Source organism: Medicago truncatula, chromosome 1 (assembly GCF_003473485.1).
Source record: "Medicago truncatula cultivar Jemalong A17 chromosome 1, MtrunA17r5.0-ANR, whole genome shotgun sequence".
Lineage (NCBI taxonomy): Eukaryota > Viridiplantae > Streptophyta > Magnoliopsida > Fabales > Fabaceae > Medicago > Medicago truncatula.
This window is the reverse complement of record NC_053042.1, coordinates 55,146,090-55,173,846: the sequence shown is the minus strand read 5'-3', so window position 1 is coordinate 55,173,846 and position 27,757 is coordinate 55,146,090. Positions and strand designations below refer to the sequence as shown.

The 27,757-nt window shown below is 35.0% G+C and overlaps 3 protein-coding genes across 6 annotated transcripts; all 3 read right to left on the bottom strand.

Moving 5' to 3' along the window:
- Positions 1-319: 319 nt before the first annotated feature.
- Positions 320-11,062, bottom strand: LOC11443736 (lysine-specific demethylase JMJ25). The gene is made up of 13 exons (XM_024773904.2): positions 10,151-11,062; positions 9,937-10,052; positions 9,642-9,741; positions 9,417-9,555; positions 9,273-9,336; positions 8,451-9,189; positions 7,146-7,475; positions 6,351-6,650; positions 5,835-5,907; positions 5,650-5,735; positions 1,496-1,615; positions 857-915; positions 320-646 (listed from the first exon to the last, which is right to left on the bottom strand). Exons 1-13 carry the CDS (start codon positions 10,796-10,798, stop codon positions 619-621), a joined length of 2,802 nt encoding a protein of 933 aa, XP_024629672.1. The 5' UTR covers positions 10,799-11,062; the 3' UTR covers positions 320-618.
- Positions 11,063-15,434: 4,372 nt separating this feature from the next.
- LOC11421897 (histone H2A variant 1) lies at positions 15,435-16,863 on the bottom strand. Of its 4 annotated transcripts, none has more exons than XM_039830056.1 (3): positions 16,658-16,863; positions 16,255-16,301; positions 15,435-16,124 (listed from the first exon to the last, which is right to left on the bottom strand). In XM_039830056.1, exon 3 carries the CDS (start codon positions 16,111-16,113, stop codon positions 15,718-15,720), a length of 396 nt encoding a protein of 131 aa, XP_039685990.1. In that variant the 5' UTR covers positions 16,114-16,124; positions 16,255-16,301; positions 16,658-16,863; the 3' UTR covers positions 15,435-15,717. The 4 variants fall into 4 exon arrangements, with proteins under 4 accessions (XP_039685990.1, XP_039685991.1, XP_003592696.1 ...); XM_039830057.1 differs by having other exon boundaries at positions 16,664-16,863; XM_003592648.3 differs by lacking the exon at positions 16,255-16,301.
- A 7,693-nt stretch (positions 16,864-24,556) lies between these two features.
- Positions 24,557-26,301, bottom strand: LOC120577913 (protein LIGHT-DEPENDENT SHORT HYPOCOTYLS 6). Its single transcript, XM_039829858.1, has 2 exons — positions 25,961-26,301; positions 24,557-24,923 (listed from the first exon to the last, which is right to left on the bottom strand). Exons 1-2 carry the CDS (start codon positions 26,284-26,286, stop codon positions 24,857-24,859), a joined length of 393 nt encoding a protein of 130 aa, XP_039685792.1. The 5' UTR covers positions 26,287-26,301; the 3' UTR covers positions 24,557-24,856.
- Positions 26,302-27,757: the final 1,456 nt, after the last annotated feature.

Genomic DNA, 27,757 nt, shown 5'->3' with positions numbered 1-27,757 from the left:
AGACTTGGCCTTTTTACCGTTGCAATTTTCATAACTGATACAACCTTTATAGCTAAAAAATAGAGTGTATCTTTGCTCCATTTTGACTTGGCTTGACCAAGTATAGGATAATTGCAACGTGCCAGAGGAGTAACGGTAACAGCATTGACCAAGCAAGCAAGAGGAAATATCACTTTATTAATAACAACAAATTAATATTAAACTATAATATTATAACTTTAAAATAAATTAATATAAAAATACAACAGACTTAATATAACTCCTTGCCAGGAAGGAATGTATGTTTTAGTAGCAGGACATCAAATGAACATTTCCCACATTATGTAAAACATGCTGCAACAAGGACAATTTATAATCTTCTTTTTATATATACATTCACATTAGCATCTGCCCAAACTTGAATCAACCTGATAGTTAGCACCATAGGTACATACAAGCTACGATACTCAGATGTACACCAATGCAAGTCGGCATATAATGTTTCAAGTGCAACGGTTAAAACAAATATGGAACCTTTCTGTTTTGTTATAAAGAACCCAAGATTACCAAACCTAATCAAGCGACTCAAAATAAATTACACTCCCAAATGGATTCAATCTCTTTCTCCCTCTGGTATATTTACGCACAAACCTTGGTTTTCCCAGACCTGTAAATTTAATGGCAATCATCAATTTTCATGATATACACATAATACACATTTCAAATTGTGAGCCTAGAGAGACTAACAAAACTGCATGTACATAAGATATAAATTATAATCTATCAATGCCTTTGACAACAAAGGGAACAGTTTAATAAAGAAATGTAAGTATACAATTCCATAACAAAAAAACGCCTGAAGTTTGCAATCACTAACCTTGCTTTCTCTAATTTTTCAACCACATCAAGCATAGCATGTACGGCAATTTTCTTCACCTGGTACCAAGAAGCAGTCATCAGTAAAAAAACAGTAGATAAAATCCCAATAAGAAATTGTTGACATGATGACAGAACACGGGAACATAGAACTGAAATAGGCTTGATGACCAAGATTTCATACATTCAACAAGGATTTTATCTGAACTAAAACAGTCAATATTAGAAGCAGACATCAGGAAAAAACAGTGCATAAAATCCCAATAACACGGGAACATAGAAATGAAATTGGTTTAATGATCAAGATTTCATACATTCAACAAGGCTTTTATCTGAATTGAAACAGTCAATATTAGAAGTTAGAACCTTGTCAGCAATACTGTTATGCAAGCGCACTTGCCCTCCGGTGAGCAAGGATATATGAAAAGAATTTTATAATATTCTAATATTATGTTGGAATATTTAGTTTATCTCATAGGATTAGTTTCTTGGTAGGAGTATCTCTTGAGAGTACTTTCCATATTACTTAGTTATTTTCATGAATTTACTACCTACCTATTCAATAAGGATTAAGAGTCTTGTATCCTTATATATAGGAAAAGTAAAATCAAATCAATGAAATTAAAGTAGTCTGGCAAACCTCAAACTTGTCTGCGGCGGATCTGTGATTTATCGGAAGCTTGCGGAATTCCTCTGTCAAACGGAAGCACTCACCAATATGTTCAGGAGAGACAAAATCAAGTGCAACCTTGATGCATGACTGCAACAGAATTAGGCATATATTACATAAAATAAACATTTCAAGCATTGTTTCAACAAAAAAGCAACAGTGACATAAAAAGTGAGTTTGTGATGTATGGCTTCAACAATTTGCATGGGTTGAAGCCATCACGCTGATTTAGCCTTGTAAAGTTACAAAATATATCACAAAGTTGGCCATAAAAAATAGGCTTAATTGCACTTTTGACCCCCTAATTAATTAAAATACAAAACAGCCCCCTATGTATTGGATATTTGGCAGTTTTGGCCCCCTAACTAATTATAATACAAAACAGCCCCATATGTATTGGATCTTTGGCAGTTTTGACCCCCTAGACCAATTTTGACTCGGTCAACGCTGACGTGACACTTCAAAGCCGCCACGTGTGCATTGTTTTAATTAAAAAAAAAACCACATATAAAATTAAATAAATGAAAAAAAAAACAAATAATTAAAAAACCACATATAAAATTAAATAATTAAATAAATGAAAAAAAAAACAAATAATTAAAAAACGAAACTTTTGGATCGTTAGAGAACAATGAAGGTGTAATTCTTATTCAAGTTATGTATAAGCAACATGCAACTAATATAGCTGTCTTGTTTTGTGCCCTTTATATATGTCAAAGTATGCTCCTTTTTCTTTTGATAAAAACGAAAATTTTGTTTCGTTCAATAGAACATTATTTCATTATCGTGCTTGCATTGAGCTACTCATCCTTTTTCCATGCTTCTGTCAAGGGAGGAGGTTCTTGAATTAGTGTTTTAGATAAAGATGAGAGGAAGAAGAGCTAGAATCAGATTTTAGAACACATTTTTTTTTTATTTTTTTATTTTTATAATTATTTGTTGTTTTTTTTCATTTATTTAATTCTTTAATTTATATGTGGCTTTTTTTTTATTTTTTTTAATTAAAACAATGCACACGTGGTGCGTGGCGCCTTTGAAGTGTCACGTCAGCGTTGACCAAGTCAAAATTAGTCTAGGGGGTCAAAACTGTCAAAGATCCAATACATAGGGTGCTGTTTTGTATTTTAATTAGTTAGGGGGCAAAAATGCCAAAGATCCAATACATAGGGGGGCTTTTTTGTATTTTAATTAGTTAGAGGTCCAAAATCGCAACTTCTTGAAACATAGGGGCCAAAAGTACAATTAAGCCTAAAAATACTAAATAATCTACTAAAATTTAGAGAATACAAGCACCAAGGATAAGAGATAAAGCACATAATAAATCATATCTCGATTCAGATCTTAATCTAATTGAGGCTGTTATTCCTCGCTCCAAGCAAAATATTATAGACGTTACACACTTCTTGGCAAACAAAGAAATTTGTACCATGTAAATAAATTTGAGAATTGTTATTGACACATATGCATTGGCTGAGAAACACGAGTAATTTACCCAAATGCCACTCGGCAGTTAACTGCCGAATTGTGGAACCGGCTGCAGTTAACTACCGAGGAAAACTGAAAACTTCGGCAGTTAACTGACGAGGAAACCTCAAACTTTTTTTTTTTTTTTTACAAAAACCATAAATTGTCATTAATAATATTTATTGATTTTGAATGTTTCAATAGGTTTTATTTCTACAAAAAAAAAAAGTTTTATTAATAGAATAATTACAAATATAATTATTTGAAAGAGAGATAAATAATATCTAAAATATTATAAAGTAATAATAGGTTAGTGAAAACCTATGAATAATGACAGACATCAATGAAATTAATTACAAATATAATTAATCTATCATTTATAATGTTTTTTGTTGTTGCATTTTTTTTATTGAATCACCATTTTAGGTCCATTAATTACCGTTGACAAACATTTTTATTTTTTATTGTTGTTTTTTTCATGTTAATTAAAGTAATAATATCTGAAATATTAGTATAAAGTAATAAGAGGTTAGTCAAACCTATGAATAACGACAGACATCAATGAAATTAATTACTAATAATTACAAATATAATTATTCTATCATTTGTAACGTTTTTGTTGTTGCATTGTTTTTTATTGAATCATCATTTTAGGTCATCTAACTACCGATTGCAGATATTATTTATCTCTTATATTTCTTCATTTATAGCAACAAAATCATATGAATGAAATCATAAAAATAATTATGTTTAATTCTTTAAAAGGATTAAAGAATTAAATTTAATTAAGAAAAATTTAGGTGTATTTTCTTATTTACTGCCGAAGAACATTTGAGTAATTTACTCGTCTTTCTCAACCAAACCAGATGTGTTAACAACTCAATAAATTTTGGACAAAACTTACCTATAGTACCTATGGGTACTGTTTTTGCTGTTCCCAATTAAAACAAGACACATGTACCATTTAATCACCACATTTTAACACCGTTTCATTTTCGTTTTTGGTTTTCTCTGTTTCTCGCTCCCTCTATCTGTGTCGATTCTCTTCCCTTTTCTCATAATGTTTGAGATTTACTACTAGTCATGCAATCATGGCTGATGATTTGACGTTAGCGCCATGGTCGTCGGTTCTGAAACTGTTGAAAATAAGTTCTTGTTGGAGGTTTATTGTGATGTCAGGGTCTTGAGTGGTTCATGAATCACGACATGGCTGAGTGTTCCGGTGATGCAATTCGTTGGTTCATTGTCGGAGGAATTGGATGGAAACCGTTTCGTAATTCACCAATTTCTGATGGCTTACGTCACAATTCAAGTAGCACATCAATAATCACAATCGGATTTCCGGTTAAATAAGAGAAGTTCCTTATGGGAAGTAACACAAAACCGGTGAATAACAAAGAATGCACCGACTGGTGTTAAGAGTCTCACATTGGATAGGTGATGACCGTGTTTATAAGTGGTGGTAATCTTCACTTTACAAGCCAGTTTTGTGGGGTTGTGTTAGGCCCAACCATAATTTCTAAAATGATATCAGAGCCTCTCCAAGATCCATTGGGCCACCTGCTATCAGGTTTCCGCTATCGGGCGACCCACCATTTGTGTCCACGAACCAAACTCAATTGTGCTAGTCGTGAGTATGTGTGTTAAGAGTCCAACATCAGATAGGTGATGACCTAACAATGTGTTTATAAGTAGGGGCAATCATCACCTTAAAAGCCCATTTATGCCCAAGAACCAAGCCCAATTGTGCTGGCCGTGAGGGGGTGTGTTAAGAGTCCCACATCGGATAGGTGATGGCCTAACAATGTGTTTATAAGTGTGGGGTAATCCTCACCTTAAAATCCCATTTATGCCCAAGAACCAAGCCAAATTGTGCTGGTTATGGGGTTGTGTTAGGCCCAACCACAATTTCTAAGATGGTATTAGCGCCTCTCCAAGATCCATTGGGCCACCTGCTATCAGGCGACCCACCATTTATGTCCACGAACAAACCCAATTGTGCTGGTCGTGAGGGTGTGTGTTAAGAGTCCCACATCGGATAGGTGATGGCCTAACAATGTGTTTATAAGTGGGGGCAATCCTCACCTTAAAAGCCCATTTATGTCTACGAACCAAGCCCAATTGTGCTGGTCGTGAGGGGGTGTGTTAAGAGTCCCATATCGGATAGGTGATAGCCTAACAATGTGTTTATAAGTGGGGGCAATCCGCATCTTACAAGCTGGTTTTGTGGGATTGTATTAGGCCCAACCACAATTTCTAAGAACTAGAATTTGTATTACGATTGGAGTTAGTGAACCAAAGCTTCAAGGTCGTATGTTATTGAGTATGGTGGGGTTGGAGATAGGTTTAGTAGCTTTGATTTGAGTGGTGATGAGAAAGAACACAGGAGTCACTTAAAAGAAAGATTGGAGCTCATAGGAAGAATTATACAACCAATGAGTGCTTTATGTGACATCCACGGTGAGAGCAAACCTTGCAATGGCTGCCCTTATTTCTGTCCAGAGAGGTGGTACTCTATTTATCCTGTGTGACTAAACTAACAAAAGCTGACGACCTTAAAATTGGGTGTTAAAATAGTACACGTGTCTTGTAATCTTGTTTTAATTGGGAACAACAAAAACAGTATCTATGGTACTGTAGGTTTTGTCCATAAACTTTACCTTCAGATTTCTGACTTGGTGAGGCAAACCAGCAGGAATGAAAACGGCATCTCCCAACTTCTGAATAAAAGTCCAAGGCTCAATTCCTACAAGTCAATGTTGAAATGTCAACAAAGTGGTGCCATTTAAATGATCAAACTAGTCCATCCACAAACAACAAAGGAACGTTTATAAATATTACTAACCATACTCTTTCTTAAGTTTCATCTTATGCTCCATAGTCAGATAAATGGTCTGATCATGAATGGGGTCAATAACCTACATTACCAAAGGATATCTCATTCAAGAAAATAAACAGCAAGGACTGCCTTGTAAACTTCAAATTTGATACGGAACATATTAAACATGTTGACTCAACCAATGACCTTTTGGACTGGTATCTACATCAAAAATGCATTTCCTTTCTCTCTGGTCAGGTCACTGAACAAAAGTATCTACTGTAATCATAATAATGAAAGGACCGTAAATTAATAAACCAGTCAGACTTTATATGATGTTTCAACCCAATCCTTTGTGGCATGTATATTTGAATCTTAACTTGGAAGAAAGTATGGGATAGTGTCAATTTTATCCTAGTGCAACCCTCCAAAAGTTACAAAAAACAGGGATATTTATATATCATGTTAGCAGTAGAGAAGGTAAATGGTCATGAGGGGCATCCATAGAGCTAGATAATGGAAAATTGTCTAAGCCGGTTCTACCTGCTTTAAAGGAATGCAATTGACATGTCTGAACTCTCTGAAATGCTTCTCTAGATATTCCTTCAATTTGGGTACATCCTCTCTCCGAAAAATATCCCAGAGAGCACCTTCTAAGGGATCCTCTCCAACCATCAGGTCATCATCATTAGTGTCAGAGAGTTGGTGAAACATATCAACCGCCTCCCCATCACCATGTAGCTCCCTCTTATCTTGCTCAAGGTGCTTACGCGTCAATTTCTTAATGACACTAATTTCCTCAGGTTTTAGTTCCACTTTAGCGATATGAGTCAACACATTTACCTTATAGCCAAATTACAAAAAAAAAAAAAATAAACATTTAATTTTCCTCATAATAAAATATTCACTTGGAGAAAAAAATCAATAGTTATAAAGTGCTAACAAAGAATTGATCAGGAAATGCATCATTCATTATTCAAGTCCTAAAAATACTTTGCAGTTTATGCCACTTGTCATAAAAAGAATACTTTTTTGAGTCATTATTACCAAAATCCCAAGAGAAATAACAAATCAAATGGATAAATTATCTATGACAGTGCAATGAACAAAGAATTATGACATATACTTGAAGCTGCACAACAATCAGCTCGTAAGAAAATAAACAGATAAATGAAATGGCTTCCAAAACAAAAATGCACATGTCCCACAAATTATGCACTTTTTATCCTATACTCGATTCATAACAACAATAAAACCTTTCGTAAAAAAAAAAAAACACAAATAATTAAGAGATTCTGGAAAAACATGCCAGAAATATAAAAAGGTTTTGAAGCATACTGCATCAGACACATCACAATGGAGCTTAGTCACAGAATCACCGCGTCCGAGATTCTGAGCAAATCCATAAGCAATATATGTTCTTGGCCCCATGTCAGGCTTTACACAATAATCCGGCAACTTCACAGCAAGGTTGAGAGAACCACTAAAAGGATTTGTGTATTCTTTATAAGGCAAGGAAGATATGAACTCAGCATGATGACGAGGTAAAAGTTCCTGAAATAAATCAGAAGGAGGCCAATCTTTCAATTTCAACACCTCAGGCCATTTAAGCCAATCGCTGCGACCATTTGTGTACCCAGTGAAGAATTGGTGGATATTAATATCTCCCTGCATTCAATGAACAACTCAAATAAAAATGCAGAAATTACCAGCAACAGAATATCAAGTAAAGGCAGTCACATAAAGCAGTTACAATTCACCCGAGACTGTTAGGCAGTACAACTGGACAAAGAAAATTCAACAAGAAAACATAAAAAACAATGAGTCCAACTTGACATCAACATGCAGTGAGTATACGTAATAACAGGCAAAAATACCAATAGATAAATTGAATGAAGAGGATGCAATGACAACAATAAATAATCTGGATATGTGATGCAAAAACAAATGGGGACACCAGACAGCAAGAAATTTAGATAAATTTAAAAGGATAAGATTACAAGATATTGAATGAGAAGTAGGAAGCAGCATTTGTTGAAAATGTTGGGAGAAACAACATATGACAAGCATGAACGACTGCGACTTTATGACTAACACATGCCAATTACACTCAAAAAATTGGCTTGAGGCTCACAAGTCACAACCCTAATGTTGTATTTCTTTTAACATGTAGAACTACAAACCTTGTACTCTTATCTCTTCATAACCCAAGAGGGTAGAATGTCTATAAACTAATTTTAACAGAAGAACCATCCATCCACCAAAAAACAGGTGGACTGAAACTTCTATCAATTCCGAAAAGATGGAGATGCTAAATTCAAAAAACATATATGAAATTTAACAGTAAAATAACAAACTGCTACTGTTAAAGCACTACTAGATGTCACTTTCAAGCAAAGTCATTCCAGTTAAAAAATATATGTTTGATAAGAGTTCCACATTGGATGAGATATAGCCTCAAACTATGTTTATAAATGAGATATACATCTCCCCTTACAAGGTGGTTTTGTAGAGTTAAGTTAGGTACAATCCAAATTTTAAGAACGTCGGTTAAATAAATTAGAAACAAGTTTCACACAAGGATAATAAACATGAATTCCAGTAAGAACCCCTCCATCACAAGGATTGAGAAATCAAACAAACCTCACACCAATCTAAGCAATTAACTGCCTTCACATCCAAAACTACATCGTATTTGGAGTTGGTTATTTGACGGAATGCACGCCACATGACTAGTGGTTCCCAGCTTAAACCAGATGTGCATTCAAGTACATTGCTGACAATTACAGGCTCCCCTTTGCTCCAGTGCCATTGAAAATGTCTTAAATCTCCATGGTGTAGATCTACAGCCCTTGGACAGTATAAAAATTTGTCACCTGTATCTTCATGAAAAGCTGCCTTCCTTTTGTTATTGTGTATATCATCGGCGTGCCTAACAGGTTTCGAGCAAGAACACCTATTATCACGAGTCTCCTCTACATCTTGAAGCTTGATTGTTTCTGCAAGTTTGTTTGCTTTACAAACTAACTCAGAGATGCAATTTGGAGGAAGTATCCTTCTCAGTTCAAGGAAACCATGATCACATTCATTATCAGCTTTTGGACAAGGAATGCTACCATCGACATTTGCATGCCACCCAGATCTTGACCACTCACGAGTCGTAGATTCATCCTCTGCATGTGATAAACTTTCTTTAACATGTTTTTCTTCATTTCCACCATGTAGATAATCGCGACCTCGGAAATCATACCCAAGCTTAATTGGATCTGCACCACCTAGAAGCTTCCCACCACGGAGCTCGCAGCAACAGAGGAGACAAAGGTCAAAAGAGCATTTTGAACAGCTTCTGTGGTAGTCAAATATTGATGTTTTGCAGTTGTCACTACAAAAAGTGTGAAGTCAACAACTATATAGCATTAGAATAAGTAAAAAAAGCATTGATTAATATACCAAATCAGTCTTTACCAGAACACACGCTCATCTTTAGAATAATCCGCCGGTTTTATATTTAGCTTTGAGAGTGAGAGCCCTGTAATTCACATCCCAAAATCAAATTATAAAATGAAAAATATATAAAACTACAAATTTTCTCCGACTATACAGGAATACCTCGTCTCTTGGCTTCTCTTTCCTTCTCAATCATTTGTTCTGCATCCAACCGTCTTAAATGTGGAAGAAGTCCTTTCAGCAGATACTTAGAGAACTCAACCTCCTCCTCGTTGATGGTTTCAGCCTTACGCTTCATTTCCTATAGTAAACCAAATGGATAGATTTCAAATATAGAATACAGAAAAATCAGAAGAATAGTTAATCGTGGAAGGGTGGATCACTAACATCGATGAGTTTAAAAGACCGCAAGCATGCTTTGCAATTGCAATTATCACAGCACACAGGACATGCCTTGGCAATATCACTCTCTTTCAGTTTAGGATACCTTAACAAGAGGCAGCAAAAAAGCATAGTTTGATCAATATTTCATCAACCAAAGTCCAAACGTGTAATATGTGCAATAACTTCGGTCTACATCCCAATTATCAAACAAGGCATATTAAAGAACAATAGAGCAAACTGACAAAACATAGGATGAAGCAAGTTAAACAAAGTAAAACAGAAGTTAAGGAAGTTGTACCAATTGTTTAAACAAGGTATGCAATATCTTCTCCGTTTGCATTTTGTGCATCTGACAACCCTGCCCTTATCGTTTCTCTGACATTGATGACACATTAAGGATCCCTCTTCAATCCACTGTTGATTGAAAAACAGTAACAGAACCACAATTACATACATATAATGCCAAACTCAAACATATAAAAATGAACAGAGTGATGATCATGTAATGTTACCTTAGCATTACTCTCCCTGATTTTAAGTTTCTTGAGGACTTGTGGAACCTCATTTTTGGTGGTTTCCTTCTCCACCTTTCTCTTTCTGCCGCGTCTCTTTCTCACCGGTTGAAATGATGAAGAGCCGCCGGCATCATTATCACCTTCACCAGCTTCTTCCTTTGTTCTGTTCCCTAACAACGCTTCTTCATCCCTCTTCCTCTTTTCAATTTCTGCAAAACTCTTTCTTCCACGTTTCTTTTTCTTTCTGCCGCATTTCATTATCGCCGCCGCAGCTTTAGCGGAGAATGAATCCCTAGCTGCAATGTCATCACCTTCAACCGAACCTTCATCGTCCTTCAACAGCGACACCACCGTTTTGGCGCCAACATTCATGGCTTGTTTTTCTCGATCAGGAATAGATTCTTCAGCTGCTTCCACCACGTCATCACGTTCATCATCCTTCAACGACGCCGTTTCAGCTCCAACACCGACAGCTTGTGCCACGTCACCATCCTCCAACGGTACCGTTTCCGCGCCAACATTGGCAGTAGGTTGTGTTTCTTGATGATCATGATCAGGAATGGGTTCATCTGAATCAGGGAGGGTGAGTGTGACTTTGATTTTCACTATATAAGTGACTGTGTGGTTGTTCTCTTCCTCCGCCATTGAAATTTCGAATGCAGAGAATGGAGTTTTTGTTTTTCAGGGATTTGATTAATTAGTTTAACATAGAATAGAGGATGAAAATGGCGAGGTGAAGGAACCCTAGCTATGGAGCATGCATTGCATTTGGGTTTGTTTACTTCTACTGCTACTGCTGAAAATGGCGAGGTGGAGAAAACTGAACGTTGAGAATGTTTGTTACTTGTATTAGGCATCGCATCAGGAGTGGGTCCATAAAACCGATTCTAAAATAGCAATAAGTCATAACTTGCTCATTAAGGTTTTTTCCGTGATAAAATAAGTTGTACAATCAACTTATATAAATATAGGGCAAATGACCACTTTAGTTCCTCACCCCCTCAGGATTAAATAAAAAGAAGTAAGTCATTCTACATTTTCATTATCACTTTAATTTATGACGTTAAAAATTTTGTTGAGCGATGATGTGACACAGGTTTTATGATGACATGTCATATGATGTGTCACATGGACTAAAGTAAAAATAGAGTCACTTTGATCCCTGAATCATAAATCAATATCCGCAAATTGAATTTCAAATCCCTAAATCCTTAAATCTCAAATCCTTAAATATCGTATAATTATCTCTTAAATTCTATATTTTCAATTATATGCCGAAATGTGGTGCAATCTTTTCACTACTCTATTGTTGACTTTTATGTAATGACTTAATAGTTATGTTATGGAAATACTTTGGTATTCAATTATGGAATCATTTTGGCATGTCTTATAATAGTTTACCAGCTTTTAACACTAATGTCTCCTTCCCGCTTCTTGCACTAATGTCTTATTGATATTGTAACAGTCTGATTTTTAGTTAGATTTATTTTAATTATTTTTATTATGTGTTTGTGTGTATTTAATTGTCATCGGGTGCATTTTCATGGGTTTTCGTATTAGAAGGGTATTTTGGTAATTTTGTGAGGATGGGTAAAATTATAATTTTTAGTGGGAATTGCTTTAGTAATTAGTGAGAATGGTTATTTCATTAAGTTACTAGAGAAAGTCGAGATTTTACCGTTAGTGACATTTTACCGTTATTAATTAAAATATTGTTTGGAGTGTAGTAATATTTTTGGTTTGAATAGAAACGGGTTAAGCCCACTAGAAACTAAGTTAAGCCCATTAGTAGAGATAACACTAGGGTAGTGTTAGAAGAACCAAATCATTTTCATTTCACAAAACATTTCTAGAGAGAGAAAGTGGGAAGAGAGATAAGGGTTTGGAGAGAGGAACTTGAAGAATCCATTGGGAAAGCTTAGGAGCTAAATTGAAGCCTAGGTTTGGTCTAATCTTCATCTAAGGTAAGGGGGTTAGTCTTTATCTTAATCATGTTCATTCTTTGCAATTTTTCATGATTTGTATGAAATGGGTTGAAATGAATGAATGGATAATTGTTGCTAAATTCGTGCTTCAACTTTGATGATATGTTTGTATGCATGAATTGATAATAATTGTATGATTGTTGGTTAAATTACATGTTTAAATATGTGAAAATGAAAAGTTATGAAAATTGTGCAAAATGGATGAATTTGACATGTTGTTGTTGAATTATGATGGAGTGTATGATTATATGTTATGATTGTAGTTGATTGATGATGTTGATCTCATTTCATGACTTGGGTATGATTTATGTTGAGAATTGTGTTGAATTTGAAGAGATGAATTGTGGTTGTTTGAGAACTTATTGTTTTGAGAAAAATTATTTTAAACAATTTCATAACTTGTACAAATGCCCCGAAACGAGCGAGTTCGATGTGTTAGAACCTCGGGTTATGCCTCGGATCACTTTTGATGATTGAGGATTTTAAACGTTCGATTTTTGATCGAAATTGGCGAAAACCCGCGGCCGAGACACGCGAAAACGCGCGTTTACGGAGCGCTGCGCCTGTAGTGGAGCGCTGGGCGCCCACTCACAGGGAGTCAGCGCTTGGGCGCTGCACCTCTAGCGCCAGGCGCCCATGACAGGACAATGGGAACGTTGTTCCGTGTCCGGGTGCTTGGGGGTGGTCGTGCAGGGGTCCTAGGTGATCGTTTTGAAGTGTTCTTTTGCTGTTTTCACCTACTTTTCTACTGGAACACATTTGGCTTTGTCGAAACTTTAATTTTCTAAATGGTTTGAAACTTGAATTTGTGTCGTTTCGGTTTTTCGGAAATTGTTGGAACTTGGTCTTGGTGAACAAAAGGAGTTGCAAGCTTAGTCTACAGTTCTTATGGGCTTAGGCAATGCTTGTAAGGTTCGTACAATGTCTTAATCATGTCAAAATTGATTTTCGGGTGGGAATGTGGAATGTTTAAACTTGGGATTTTCTCATACGAACTTAGGCTAACCTTTGAACTAATGATCGATAGTTCGTAAGTGGCCTAAACTCATACTTATATGATTGATTAAGATTGAATTGTAGGATTTCAAACTTGAATAAGTTGCCTAGCTTTGAAAATTATCAATGTTGGCCGTTTACCACATGATTTGGATTTTTGTCGGAAATGTTTCTTTAGCAAATTGTTTTGTGAGTTATTGTGATTATTCTTGTATGACCAAGTGAAGTTGTATGAAGGAGTGATTATATTTTGGATATGATGTTTATCATGAGATGTTGTTTTTCCCTATTACTTGGAATATGAGAATGCATGAAATGGTGAAACTATATGATATAGTTGATGTTGCATGACATTGTTGACTATTGATAATTATGTTGAAGTGTGATGGTGAATGCTATGATTTAATTGTTTATGGGCATGTTCTCTTGATAATGCAATGTTGTGGAGATAATCAATATAATTGGGTGTTGTCCTATATATTGAGTTTGAAATGGTGATTGTTGTCGCATTATCGAGTCCTTACACATGTCCATGCATCATAGTCGTTGTTGCTGTAAAAGGGATGACTCTTTTACTTCGAGATTATTGTAAGGCAGAGGTGAGCCTTACATGCGATGTTGACTTGTCCATCGGAGGTGACGACCTTGTTGAGATTTGGTACCACATGCATTTATGTGTCCATAAGTGCATATCATAGCATGAGTCATATGTGAATTATGTGATTGGTGATGAATTGAGATGAATGAATGTTGCTAATGATTGTCTATGACTGATGTTGTGAATGAATATTTATGATTGGATAATTATTCATGTGATTGATATATGTGGATATGAACTAGCAAGTTGTGATATAAGTATTTATGCATGACTATTATTATTCAAGTACATGATATCATTGAATTTGATTATTATCTGGATTATGATAATGTAATGCTTACCCCCAGTGGTTTTAACCGCCTTCTTGCTTGTATGGGTGAGTAGACGTTGTGCAGGAGTAGTCTCGGTGAGTCTTTGCTTGGGATATCGGGAGCTTCCTCCGATATCTGTGTCGTGTCGGCTCTGATCTAGGCTTGTCGTGTCGGTCTAGATTAGGTTGTTTATGTTTTCGTTTGGATTATTATTTTGTTGATGACTACCTGTATGTTTGGGTTTTGAGATTTATCTTTGGGATGTGATTTATTTGCTCATGGCATGTATATATTTGATCACTCTGATTTATATTCCGCTGTAACTGTTGAGGTTTACATACATGTCTATCGGTTTTTGAATTTTGAATAAGACGTAATCTCTATTTCTTGAATAAATGTATTATTCGCATGTTTAATTGCTTTAATAGAAATAGGAGCGTTACAGATATCACTGGGTAGCATTCTGTTAAATTAACAACTTGTTAGAGACCTAAGTGAGTGAGAGTACATGTTTACTGTTAGGGACCTAACTGATAGTAAGTATGCACACTAAGAGACCTAATAGTAAGTTGGTGTTTAATGGAAGATTGATTTTGAACAAAAGAGATAATTAGATGACACTTACGGATTTGAGATTTAGAAATTTTGAGATTTGAGATTCAAGTTGGGGATATTTATTTTTGGTTCATGGACTATAGTGATCATTTTCTACTTTCAGTTTAGTCCCTGTGACACCTCATATGACATGTCATCGTAAAACATGTGTCACATCACCACTTAACAAAATTATTTAACGTCAGATACTAAAATGATACGAAAGTGCAGAGTCAGAAACTTCTTTGCATTTAATTATGAGTTAGGAACCTTTGTGACGGCGAGGTGCAGAGTCAGCGGCTAAAGTAGTATTTGCTCTATAAATATAAAATGACGTAAAAAGATATTTTTAATTCATTGTAAAATTTATATTTAAGTGCTTAAAATTTAATATATTTTTTATGTATTGTTATTAAAATATAAATAATATTTAGAGTTATAATTGCACTAAAAAATGTATTTTTAAACTTTCCATTTGAAAAAATAATAACGTAATTTATGGATAAATAATATTTAAACGGAAGACAATGGAGATTTATGAAAAAAATTATATTGGACTGAAAAGAAAAATTATAAGCTCCAGTCTTAATATATATGTATGTTGTGTGTGTGTGAATATTCTATAAAAAACAAAGGAAGGCAATGGATATTTATAACGTAATTATATCTATTATTTAAATTATAAAGGGTAAAAATAGAAGAAAAGCTATAAGCTAAACTCAAACGTTATTTGAAATAACATCTAAAAAATAAGATATAAACTCATACAATAAATTATAAAATCGTTGTGAAAAGACTGTTATCAAACATGACTTTTATTCTCAGACAAGTTATAAACTTTTTTTTTTTCTTAGTATAAACTCCAACAACATCACAAATATCTAAGACGGACAAATTAAACCATCCAAAGGACGACATAAGAATACCACCATTTACACACCACCATATCAATCAATTGATTCAAAATTGTAAAACTACCCTACTGTGATCATCATCATTTTAAGTCAATTCAAGTCATGATTAAAAACACACCCCTAATTAAAATAAACAGCACCACCACATGACAACAAAAGCAAGAACTCATTCTTTGGCAGTTTTATTGATCAAGGACTTGTGAATGTTAGGAATGACACCACCACCAGCAATCGTTCCCTTGATAAGGGTATCAAGTTCCTCATCTCCCCTAATAGCCAGTTGCAAATGTCTTGGTGTGATCCTCTTCACATTCAAATCTCTACTTGCATTTCCAGCCAGTTCAAGTACTTCTGTAGTCAGATACTCCAGAATTGATGCCAGATACACTGCAGCTGTTGCTCCCACACGTCCATTAGCTTGGACTCTGTGCTTCAGCTGTCTGTGGATCCTACCCACAGGAAACTGGATTCCAGCACGAGAAGAACGAGAAATGGGTTCCTTCTTGTCTCTGTCTTTGTTATCCCCGATGGTTTTCGCTGCAACAAGTCCTTTTCCTGCCATTGCTTAATCACCTGGGAATCGAGAAAGAGAAAGAGAGAGAAAAGAGTGAGTGTGTGAAATTAGAGATTTTAGATCGAAAAGAAAATAGACAAGTTATAAACTATTTGCTATTAGTTATGACTAATGAACTAACTTCTTGACCTTGTCAAACAGAGTCTGAGTTGTAGAGCCTAAGTTGTTGAGAGGGACTGTCAAGGTGACAAAATTATAATTTCAGCATGATGATGAACGAATCAAATTGTAATTAAGAAAGTTAAGAAGGAATTACTAAAGTTAAAAAGGATTAAGGAATTAAGCAACTTGCAAGCAGTTCAAAATCTCACCAAAATGTATATATAATAAATCATATTGGAATAAAGACAGATAAAAAAGATCATATCAGCATAATGAATGAATCGGTTATGATTTCCTTTTTCCCTTTTGTTTTGATTAGGGTTATGGAAAAATTGAAGTTGAAAATCAAATCAAAAACTAAATTCATTAACAAACCAAACAAAAGGAAATCTAAACATCATCGTTACCAAACAAAAGGAAATTGACTTACACTTACTCGGTTAGGGTTTGTGAGATGCAGATAGATGAAGAGAATACAGATCGCACTGACGGTAGGTGACTGAAGGTCGTGGCGTGATTGCGGGCTTCAATTTGACGGAGAGTTAGAGATGGCGACGAACACGGTTGCGGCGTGATTGAAAATTGGTGATCGATGGAGGTCGCACAAAATCACTAGAGTGAGAAGAAGGTGTCACACTTTAGCCTTCATAAAAGAAAATGCATGTTTGTAATTTTCAAATTAGTTCAGGGGTATAATGATAATTTCAACCCTAAATTAATGGGGAGGCTATGGCCATCCTCAGTCCTCACGTGGCTTCGCCATTGTCTATTTATCTATCTATCTATCTTTGTAAACTAAGTTTGAACCATCCATCTATCTATCTGTCTATGATTGAACTTTCCATAAGCTAGAATTGTGATAACGTGACACATCTACAAAAGCTCCACACCTTCTCATAATTTTTAGCTAAGTTTGAGTTGAAAAAAAATCTCATTCATTATCATTCTATTCTGTTCTCCTTTTTATAGGGTACAAATATTCTATTCTATTCTATCCTATTGGTGTCTTTTTAGCTACATAACCATTATAAATCACCATAAGCTTCTAATTCAAGAGAAGGAAGTTTAAAGTTGGTTATGCTTTTTCATACAATCAAAGCAGATAAGGAAATTGAACTATCCTCCATTCAAATCAATGTTATAGTCCAATTCATTTTTTCTTCTTCTCATGAAAGCATTTTATTTGACACCAAATCTTATTCCTCCATTTTGATTTAATCAAACGATCAAAATTAGTCACTAGTGTTCACATGATTTCCTTCCTTATTTTTTTAAGGGTGATTTCCTTCCTTAATTGTAATTATGTTTTTTATTTTTGTACTTAATTTTTCCTTTATTGCTGAAGATATATTGAATAGTCGGGGACCACGTCCTCTCTTTGTAACTAATGGGATATCCCTCTCACCATAGCTCATAAGTTCTCAAAAACTTCATCAAGTGTTGTCCTTCAATACACAAAAATTGAAATCAATTGATCAAACTATTTTCTTTTTGAGGCAATTCATTCAGACATCTATATTACCGGTAATAAAAAGCTCAAACAATTATATGTCTATGTGTTTTACATCATGCTAGCGATGAGCAACAACAGATAAATGTTAATTGGATTAATGAAATAAGAATGAAGCTTGTGCAGGGAGCCATAATAATAAGAGATATAGAATCCTTAAAGAGAGATATAGAAACTGAGAGTTTTTAGAAAGTAATTAACTAAGAGAAGAAAGAATAGATTGTTTCTAAAATTAAAAGGTGACTCATTTAATCAATGCTTAATTGGACATTTGGTCCTCTAAATAATTATGCATTTACATTTTGGTCACATAAATTGTAAAACCCACATTTTGGTCCCCTTGGTTTTGCTCCGTCAGTCAAATTGATCCCCTCCGTTAGTTTTTTAATATCTAAATTTTTTGATATGATTTTAACTGTTTGATTGCATGTCCATTATACCTATTGTGAACCGTCAGCATCTAATTTTTGTTCATTTTTCATCATCTTCTCTCTTCTTCTTCCTCAATCTATAAACATTTTTTCAGATTTTTTTTTTCCTTCCAAAATACAAATTCAAAGAAACACAACATAACACAAAAATTACAATGACCTTCAAGAAAAATTCACCACCATCATCTCATCACTACACATAAACAACAACCTTCATCACCACCATTATCCAGCAAAATAAAAAAACTCTAACAAATAGTGCTATTTACATCATTGAGAAGCATTAGAATTCCCTTTTCAATGAGTGATATGTTCCGACGCGGTGGTATCATTTTCCGGGCGCATACACGCAACAACAACAACAACATACACGCAACAGGGATGCGGTGGTGATATGTTCCGACGCAGTGGTACCATTTTTCGACGCGGTGGTCACCGGAGCAAGGTCACCCAATATTGGTTTTTCTTTGTGGATTTTGTAGAGAATATGAAGAAAGTATGTTTATGTTGGTGGTTTGTCACATGACATTTTGTGGTGGTCTAGATCTAGAATGAAAGTGACGGTTTGGAAACTAAAAAAATGCCTCCTATCTAAAATTTAATTTCAGGAAGAGATAGAGAACAAAGAGAGGATGACTATTATGTATTTTGTTTGGCAAAAGAGGGCCGAAAACACCACGGTGGGAGGCCGGAAATTTCGGTCGGAAAAGGAGAAGAGGGAGAGTATGGTTTTGTAAAGAGAGGAAGAAAGAAAAGGAAATGAAAGAAGAATTACAAGGTGGAATGTGTTTTGTAAAGAGAAGAAGAAATTGTGGGGTTTTTATATTTTTCTGGATTTTTTTTCTTATGAATGTTAATGAAAACGGTATGAAGATGATGAAGAAGGGTGAGGAAGAAGATGAAGAAAGGGAGAATTAATTAGTTGTTGTTGACTCACCGTAAGATAAAATACACCTGCGTAATCCAATGACCCTCCTGTTTAAAAAAAATCAAACGGTTTAAATTAGAATAATTAATAGGATCTATGGTGGACCATTTTTAAAGTTGATCCACCATAGACATTTGGGGGTTAAAGTTAACAGTTAGGACCTTTTTGACTGACAGATCAAAACCAAGAGGACCAAAATGTGAGTTTTACAATTTATGGGACCAAAATGTAAACGCATAATTATTTAGAGGACCAAATGTCCAATTAAGCCTTTAATCAAGCATGTGAGCACTTAACGAATTGATTAAAGCCGTTAGATTAAAATTATATTAATGGATAAGATTTGGTGTCATTTGATCCTATCCCATTCAATTAATATTGTATTAAAATATATCAGTTTCATTTTTTTTTTGACAATGTAAAAGCACAAGACTTGTGTTTGTTTCAAGTTTACCAAATTTATTCCTAGGAATAACATTCCTTGGAATATATAGATGAGAATTTTATTCCAAGGAATTTAGGAAAAATATGTTTGGTTACCTTTATAATATTCCTAGGAACCATAAAAATAGGGATTATAATAGGTAAACTATTTATGAATTTATTCTCATCTCCATGGGAACTTTATTCCCACCCTTTTCCTTGGGAAATTTTTTCTATTCCCAGGAACATTTTATACTAAGAATAAATTTTAGTAAACTTGTAACAAACATAGGTATATACATTTATATCATTTTATTCCCGGGAATCAACAATTATAACTTGAAACAAACACAATTTTTTTTTTTACAAGAGTTATCCTTGTACTCTTATAACTTCAAACAAGATGTTTATATAAAGTTAAGTCAATAGGTTATCACTACAACCACACCAAAACGTTAGCATTGAGAATTTTCATGTAAACATATAATAGAGCACTGAAGATGTCATAAACCTCTTACCAACTATAGGGAACAAGTACTTGTCTGCGTCTATATTTTAAGGAAATTCGAGTTAATCGATATCATGGATTGCTTTTACTTTTCCAAACGTAGAAGTATAATTGGAGGCAGTTGATCTTGGGGTTGTGGAAGTATATTTGGAGTATGTTGAATTGTCATTGCTTCGACAATGGTCCAGTTAAAAGCATTTCATTTACATTCATCCGCTGATACTATTTCATGTAACTACCTTTATTTTTATCAATTTCGTTTTATGTTATGCAAATTTATATTTTCGTTTCAATATATAATCCTGCCAAAGCCGGTCCCAAGCACGGGTAAAAGGAGAGAATTGTATTAGACCTATGACATGGACTGTAAGATCCCAAATTTTTCTTTAAAAATATGTATACATATTTTATTCTATCTATATTTAAGTCTACTTTATTTTCATTCTTGTTTAAATAGTGAACTTGACCTTTATTTTAGAGATCTTTTAGTTTCGGGGACGAAATTATTTTTAAGGGGGTAATAATGTAACATCCCGATACTTGTTATATAAGTCTTTGTTAGTAATTTTCTTGATTTATGAATTATTTGACAGCCTATATTACATGTAAAGAATTTCTTTAATATTAAATTAATATAATATAATTATAGTTTACGAAAATTAAAAACGTGCATGAGTCTATAATTTGTTATGTTATAGTTGATAACTCCTAATATTTAGGAACTGTTGGTGGGACTTACGGTTTTCTCCCATAACCCACGTTTTGTCGAGTGGATTATTATCTTAATTGGTTATTTAGTCTATTGTAATTCATATTGCAAATCACCTTAATTATTTGCCTATCTCTCCTAAGTCGTAACCGTGTTCTCTGCCAATATGCACCGTATGGCTAAGTGTTGTTTGCTTCTATATTAAGTTCTGCCAAATACCTCACGTCCCATAGTCCTCATGGTTCTATTGCCGCTTTTCTCTAATTATACAAGCAATTAGAAACCAAATCCCAACCCTCTCTTGATATATAATTGCACGGAAAACATGTCACGTACCACTCTCTCAATTTCTTTACATATCTGATCAGAAAACCCCCTGGCAATTAATTTCAATCATGTATATCCTATCACACCATCGTTCATCAAATATTTTTCCAAGTCTACTCGCTTTCCTTCTGTTTTCTTTTGTGTGGCGTGAAGCTTTGAACTCTTTCACTAGCAAGTACTCCGTGAGGTTGTAGAGTTTTCCGTTAAAAAGACCTAAGGTAAGGGCTCTAACCATGATTTGAATGAAAATGATAGATTATGATGTTGAATTTGATATGCTTCTTGATTTAATGGATGAGTGAAAAGATTTATTATGTTTTATTAATTTTCTTGTAGTTGATAATTATATGAATTGGTGAGTTGCAATTTTGTTAAAGTATGTGATTTGTTGAATGTGTAAATCTTGATGTTTTCTTATTTGTGCAGTGAGAAATGTTGTTGAGTTAAATGATTTCGTTGTATTTGTGGTTGTGTTAAAGTTTACTGATTTTGAAGTATAGTGATGATGTGAAATTCATAATTATGTGGTTCAAAGAGTCCGAAAAGTTTGTAATTTATAGAAAAGTGCATAGCATGCATGTCATTGCATTTGATGGATCTCTAAGTGCCAAATTGGGCGATTATCATTATTTAATGGATTTCTAAGTGCCAAATGGGGCGATTATTATTATTTCAATGGATTTATAAGTGCCAAATGGGGCGATTATTATTATATGCCAAATGGGGCGATTCAATGGATTTTTAAGTGTCAAATGGGGCGATTATTATTATATGCCGAATGGGGCGATTATTATTATATGCCGAATGGGGCGATTCAATGGATTTTTAAGTGCCAAATGGGGCGATCATTATTATGCCAAATGGGGCGATTCTTTATTATATGCCAATTGGGGCGATTTAAACTATTATGCCAATTGGGACGATATCCGAATCATGATCTATTTGCATTTCATGCATCTGCATCAGAGTCTTGTGTTTGTTTTTATGGTATATTTTAAAGTGATGAATATTTTGAATTAGAAAGAAATGTTTTAGCACAATTCCTTGTTTTTATGGTTGTTTTATGGTTGTATATTCCTTGTTGATTTTATTTCATGGGTGTTGAAGACTAACCCTTACAACCAACATTTTAGGTATTAAATGAGACTTGATCTATGCTTGATGTTTTGCTTGAAGTGTGACACATATGGGTTTTTTTTATTTGTAATTTTTGAAATGATTTTGAAGGATATTAGTTTAAGAATTTTATTTAAATTATGTTAAGAATTTTGTATAGGTTTTGCTATAATATATATTATTGATGAAATAAATAAATAGTAGTGTTTTTTTTTCAAAAAAAGAAAATAATTTAGGCGTAATGTCTTGGATCAAAATCCGGGGCGTTACATACCAAATACGAAATAGTGTGAATGTTAGGTCGTTGCCCGGAAGCAACGCGTTGTATGGCTCGAGTACAGTGTCAAATGAGCAAGGGCCGCTGCATCGCCGCCTGGATGTAGTGAAAAATAAGCAAGGGTTCCCGCATCTTTGTGAACGGGTGCGGGTGAAGAAGCTAGTTCATGAGATCTTACCAGACTCTAACAGGTTAGACATCGGAAAGGAGGACCGAAACTATAATTATTATCGTCGGATTCAAGAGCACGAGGTTAGAGAAGCGTTGAAAAGGATGAGTAGTGGCAAGGCAGCTGGGCCAGACAACATACCTATCGAAATGTGGAAGAGTCTTGGCGATAGAGGGATTGTGTGGCTCACAAACCTTTTTAACGAGATTATGAGGACGAAGAAAATGTCGGACGAGTGGAGAAGAAGCACTTTAATTCCAATCTATAAGAACAAGGGGGATATACAAAATCACGCGAATTATAGGGGAATTAAGCTAATGAGTCATACCATGAAGTTATGGGAAAGGGTGATCGAAAGAAGACTAAGAAAGGAGACTCGAGTTACGGATAACCAATTTGGTTTTATGCCTGGGAGGTCGACTATGGAAGCAATCTACTTACATCGACGCGTGATGGAGTGATATCAGACGGATAAAAAAGACTTGCACTTAGTTTTCATTGATTTGGAAAAAGCGTATGATAGAGTATCGTGAGAGATTTTGTGGAAAGCCCTGGAGAAGAAATGGGTTAGAATTGCCTATATTAGGGCTATCAAGGATATGTATGAGGGAGCTTCGATTAGTGTGAGGACGCAAGATGGGACTACCGAAGATTTTCCCATAACAATAGGATTGCACCAAGGGTCAACCCTAAGTCCTTATCTTTTTTCTTTAGTTTTGGATGTATTGACGGAACACATCCAAGAGTTAGCACCGAGATGTATGCTTTTTGCAGATGATGTAGTCTTGGTGGGTGAGTCGAGGGAGGAAGTGAACGGGAGGCTAGAGACCTGGAGGCAAGCCTTAGAAGAGTATGGATTCCGCTTGAGTAGAAGCAAGACGGAGTATATGGAATGTAACTTCAGCGGAAGGAGAAGTAGGTCTACCTTGAAGGTGAAAGTTGGAGATCATATCATACCCCAAGTTACACAGTTTAAATATCTTGGGTCTTTCATACAAAATGACGGAGAAATAGAAGCAGATCTAAGCCATCATATTCAAGCTGGGTGGTTGAAATGGAGAAGAGCCTCAAGTGTTTTTGCGATAAGAAAGTACCACTTAAGTTGAAAGGAAAGTTCTATCGGACAGCAGTCCGACCGACGTTGTTGTATGGTACGGAGTGTTGGGCGGTTAAGAGTCAACATGAGAATCAAGTGAGTGTAGCAGAGATGAGGATGTTGCATTGGACGAGTGGTAAGACTAGACATGATAGGATTAGGAATGACACCATTAGAGAGAGAGTGGGGGTAACACCTATAGTAGAAAAGTTGGTAGAAAATAGGCTTAGATGGTTTGGGCATGTAGAGAGAAGACCCGGAGATGCCGTGGTAAGAAGAGTAGAGCAAATGGAGGAGAGTCAAGTTAAAGGAGGTAGAGGAAGACCTAGGAAAACTATTAGAGAAACCATTAGAAAGGATTTATAGGTCAATGAGTTGGATCCAAATTTGGTGTATGATAGAACACTACGGCGTCATTTGATTCATGTAACCGACCCCACTTAGTGGGATAAGACTTGGTTGTTGTTGTTTCAATATATATCTTTCATTAATTGTGAAAGGCTAAGTAATCTTTGTTTTGGAAGTTAAAACTTAAATCCTAATAGTTTACAACCAAGTGCTATACTTTGAGTACCTTTTTATTTATGTCTCTATGTTTGTGTTTTTTTTATTACAAGCAACAAATTAATTATGAAAAAACAAGAGTGCATGAGAGCACATTCGCGGTTGCAGAAGAAAGAGGGAGGGCAATTCACATATCTGATCTGGATTTTTTTTTCCGAATCGTTAACTACCAAAACACCCAGTAAATAACGAATCAAACCAAACAAACAGAATGAAATGAGGAAATTTTCTATGAGCGCAATGAACAAAAACTATGACATGTACTTGAAACTGTATAGCAATCAGCTCATAATCACCACGTCACAAGCTCTGGAAAATTATTCAGGAGTTCTGGAAAAGCAAGCCAGAAAAGACAGGAATTGAAGCTTACTGCATCACACACATCAAAATGGAGCTTAGTCACATAATCAACCATGTCACAACTCCTAAGCTAATCCATAAGAAAATACATGTTTTTGACCCGTGTCTGGCTTTACACAATAATCCGGCAACTTCATAGCAAGGTTGAGAGCCTAAATAAGACAAGATCAAAGTTCCTGACATAAATCAAAAGAAGGCCAATCTTTCAAATTCAACACGCAAGGCCAATTAAGCCGATCCTTACCCAGTAAATAATTGGTGGATATTTTAATAATTCCCTGCGTTCAATCAACAACTCCAATAAAAATGCAGAAATTACCAGCAACAGAAACAATAGACTATCAAGTAAAAGCAGCAAAAAAAATCATTAATATGAAGCAAATACAATTTACCCATGAGAGTTTGATAGTACAACCAGACAAAAATATCAACAAGAAAACATTAAAAACAATAAGTTCAGTTCAGCCTAACAACTCCAACATGTGGTGAGTATGCGTAATAACATGCAAAAATACTAATAGGAAAACAAGTAGGGACACCATACAGCAATAAATTGTGCGAGATAAATTTAAAAGATAAGATGACAGGATATTGAATGAGAAGTGAGGAGTAGCATTTCTTGAAAAGGTTGGGAGAAACAGCGTATGACAAGCACCAAGGACAGAGACATTATGACTACCACATGCCAATTACACTCAAAAAAATTACTCAAAGCTCACAACCGTAACACAGTGGTATTTCTTTTGAAACGTGTGATTACAATCCTTGTACTATAATCTCTTCCTAACCCAAGAGGGAATACTATCCAGAGAAGATGGAGGATACCAATTTACACACAGTTCATATCCTAATAATTAGTTGGCTAAATTATATGTTAGTCCCTTAAGTTAATTTTAAGTTTCGTTTTGATGCCTTTGTTTCCGTTTCATTTTGGTTCCTTTAATCACAAAAATAAGCCAATATGGTCTTTTAAGTGTTTTTCGTTACATTTTGGTCATTTAACTTACAAATATTATATATTTTGAACTTTAATTACAAACTTTAGACTTATTGGTGCTTCCCATCAGGACCAAAACGTTTTAATGTTTGTAATTTAAGACACTAAAATATCCAACGTTAATAACTTGACCAAACGAAAAAAACTAAAGTACCAATTGTGTAATGTTTGTTAATTAGAGACCAAAATGAAACAAAATAGACCAAAATAAAATCTAAAAATAATTTCCCTCAAAATAAAAAAAATCTAAAAATAATGTGAAGGACTAAAAATATAATTAAACCTAATTTATTGGAAATTTATATTGCTAATTTTTACCGGAGAAATTCAAGAACATGTGCACCGGTACATAAGGAGAGGGAGAGAGGAGGACGGTGATTCTTGAGGTACTGGACAAAGGTGTTCCAGTCACGGCGTTTCTGGTTTTCATAGCGGCTGCTTTTGGTGGTAGAAGAACCGCGACAACGTTTAATCGTTTCTTCTTTGTCTTTCTCCACTGACTCCTTTGCTCCGTCGTCTTTCGTTTCTGCTGCCGCGTCATCGCTATTAGCTGAACCTTCGTCATCTGTGTCCGGGGCGGTGAGCGTGACTGTGATTTTCACCGTATATGTCACTATGATGTCGTTCTCTTCTTCCCCTGCCATCCGAGTTGTCTAGCTGTGTTGTATGCATTTGAGTATTTATTCTTCATGAGAAGTGCAGTGTCAAACGCTCTGACACTCTCCTTTTGTCACACTCTCTATGATTGGACCGCGTCACCTATTTTTAATTTCTCTTTTTGGGCTAGCGGCTGGTTATTGATGTTTAACTTTACTTATTATTTATTTAACTATATTTTTTAATTTTGTGCTTCACCGTGAAAATATTTACGAAGCACCATCACAGGAAATCAATAATAACTTGCCTGTGCTACACTATTTCTTACACCAACATCCAACCACAACCTTCATTCATCATTTTTTTGGTTAAAACTTAAAACCATATATCATCATCATTCATTAACCACTCAAAATTAACTCTATACCACTCAAAATTAACTCTATACTTCCACTGTTATTTTTTATTGAAGGATGTGTTTTTACGGCGAGACTTAATCATATAGTGGTTTTGAACTTTGAAGCTTTTGTGTTTACACATACAAAAATTGTTGTGATAGAAATTACTAAAATGGCACAATCCAACCCTCGTTGGTGTCCTCTTATGTGTGTCGTGCCCCCAAACCAGATTTTAATAAATCCTTCACCACCCTCGTTGACTCCATATATGTAGCGAGACACCGTATCGGACAACCCATAATCACAACTGCTCAAGCACTGTTAATGGATGGTCTTGCCATAGACGGTGGAATGCACAGAAACCAAATGGTCGTGGTGAAGTATCTGGTATTTTGGTTCTGAACGGTGCAACCAATAATAATCATTAAATAAAACATAAATAAAAATATGTCAACTTGCTGAACCGGTTAACAAGCTACAGGCTTTAAAGAAATTGTAATGTGGCATCACATTATGACGTGTGCTAAAAAGAGTGTGATTAAGCGTTTGCAATTAGCATTCCTCTTATTTCATTCATCTTTCCATTTTTTGTTTATATTTATCGCTATTTGGACATTTTCTGTTTGGTAATTGAATGCTTTGTTTGAGATAGAGGAAAAAGAATGATAGTGAAGAGAGATAGGAAAGAAAAGGGGTTATGTTTGTTTGTTTGGTGGGCATAGAAAGATGCAGATAAAATTAATTCTTTTTTTGCTTTCGCACCGGTTTCCGACCCACCAAAGGTGGATGACTAATCCGGCTCATGCGCACTGGTCAAGCGTTGTTCCCCATGGGAATCGAACCCGATATTCCTCGGATACGTCCTTGAAAGGAGCTCATTGTCACTGAAGCCCAAACAACTTGGTTGATAAAATTAATTCTTGTTAAAAAAGAGATGAAATAATTTAAAAATTAAAATCATATAACCCATCAAAATCAACAACGGATAGAATCGAACCTAACATTGAGAGAAGCGTATTTCAAGGTCATAAAGTAAACACCACCAGATAAACTCGATATGTCAATCATAATAGAATTTGATTATTTTATTATTAATCTTATCAAAGCTATATGTTAATGA